Raw genomic sequence first — 781 nt, 5'->3', positions numbered from 1 at the left:
TCAATAGGGCACTATTGATCAGTATAATGATGAAAACCTCTGCAGTAAAGTAGCCCTGGAGCCTAACCAGCTTCCGAGCATGTTACGTTCAGAGAAGAAGTTGCTATGGCTGCTTACATACCTTGAAAGTTAACTCGGCTTTTGGAACCAAAAGTTTTTTATCCATAAACCTTTTTCTGAAATACACCCCTTGATTTTTTAAAATATTATTCACTTGTTGTGCTCAGATCGGCACTTCCCTGTATGACGCAGAGGGTGCCAATATTGTGAAAGACCTCATGGCTAAGGCCGAAAAGAATGGTGTGAAGATCACACTTCCTGTTGACTTCGTCACTGCAGACAAGTTTGATGAGAAAGCGACGACAGGGACTGCATCAGTAGCCGATGGTATTCCAGCAGGCTGGATGGTAAGGCAGACAAATGTTAGATTGTTTAGATCTATATGATCTTCTCCTTTTCCTCTGAAGTGAACTAGAAATGGTTCTCTTTCTATCCAGGGTCTAGACTGTGGTCCTGAGAGCTCAAAGCTCTATGCAGAGGCTGTAGCCAGAGCCAAGCAGATTGTGTGGAATGGACCTGTTGGTGTGTTTGAGTGGGACAACTTCTCTCGTGGAACCAAGAACTTGATGGACAAAGTTGTGGATGCGACCAAAAATGGCTGCATCACCATTATTGGTAAGAATTTAATTCCATAGTTTAAGTTCTTGCCTGAAATGCACGTAATGGCGCATATCTAATAGAATGGAGGTTGACCGCAAGGTTATTATAGTTTTGAATTTTT

The 781-nt window shown here is 42.3% G+C and overlaps 1 protein-coding gene across 1 annotated transcript; it reads left to right on the top strand.

The window, feature by feature from the left end:
- Positions 1–200: 200 nt before the first annotated feature.
- On the top strand, positions 201–710 carry LOC107578862 (phosphoglycerate kinase 1-like; the record flags this gene model as incomplete). Its single annotated transcript, XM_016264767.1, has 2 exons — positions 201–407; positions 498–710. Coding segments are annotated over 2 exons (405 nt in total), but the record flags the coding sequence as incomplete, so codon positions are not given.
- Between the last annotated feature and the right edge of the window lie 71 nt (positions 711–781).

Source organism: Sinocyclocheilus grahami, unplaced genomic scaffold (genome assembly GCF_001515645.1).
Source record: "Sinocyclocheilus grahami isolate Dianchi unplaced genomic scaffold, SAMN03320097.WGS_v1.1 scaffold12371.1, whole genome shotgun sequence".
Classification (NCBI taxonomy): Eukaryota; Metazoa; Chordata; class Actinopteri; order Cypriniformes; family Cyprinidae; genus Sinocyclocheilus; species Sinocyclocheilus grahami.
The sequence above is the reverse complement of the archived record's forward strand: the minus strand, read 5'-3'. Positions and strand labels throughout refer to the sequence as shown.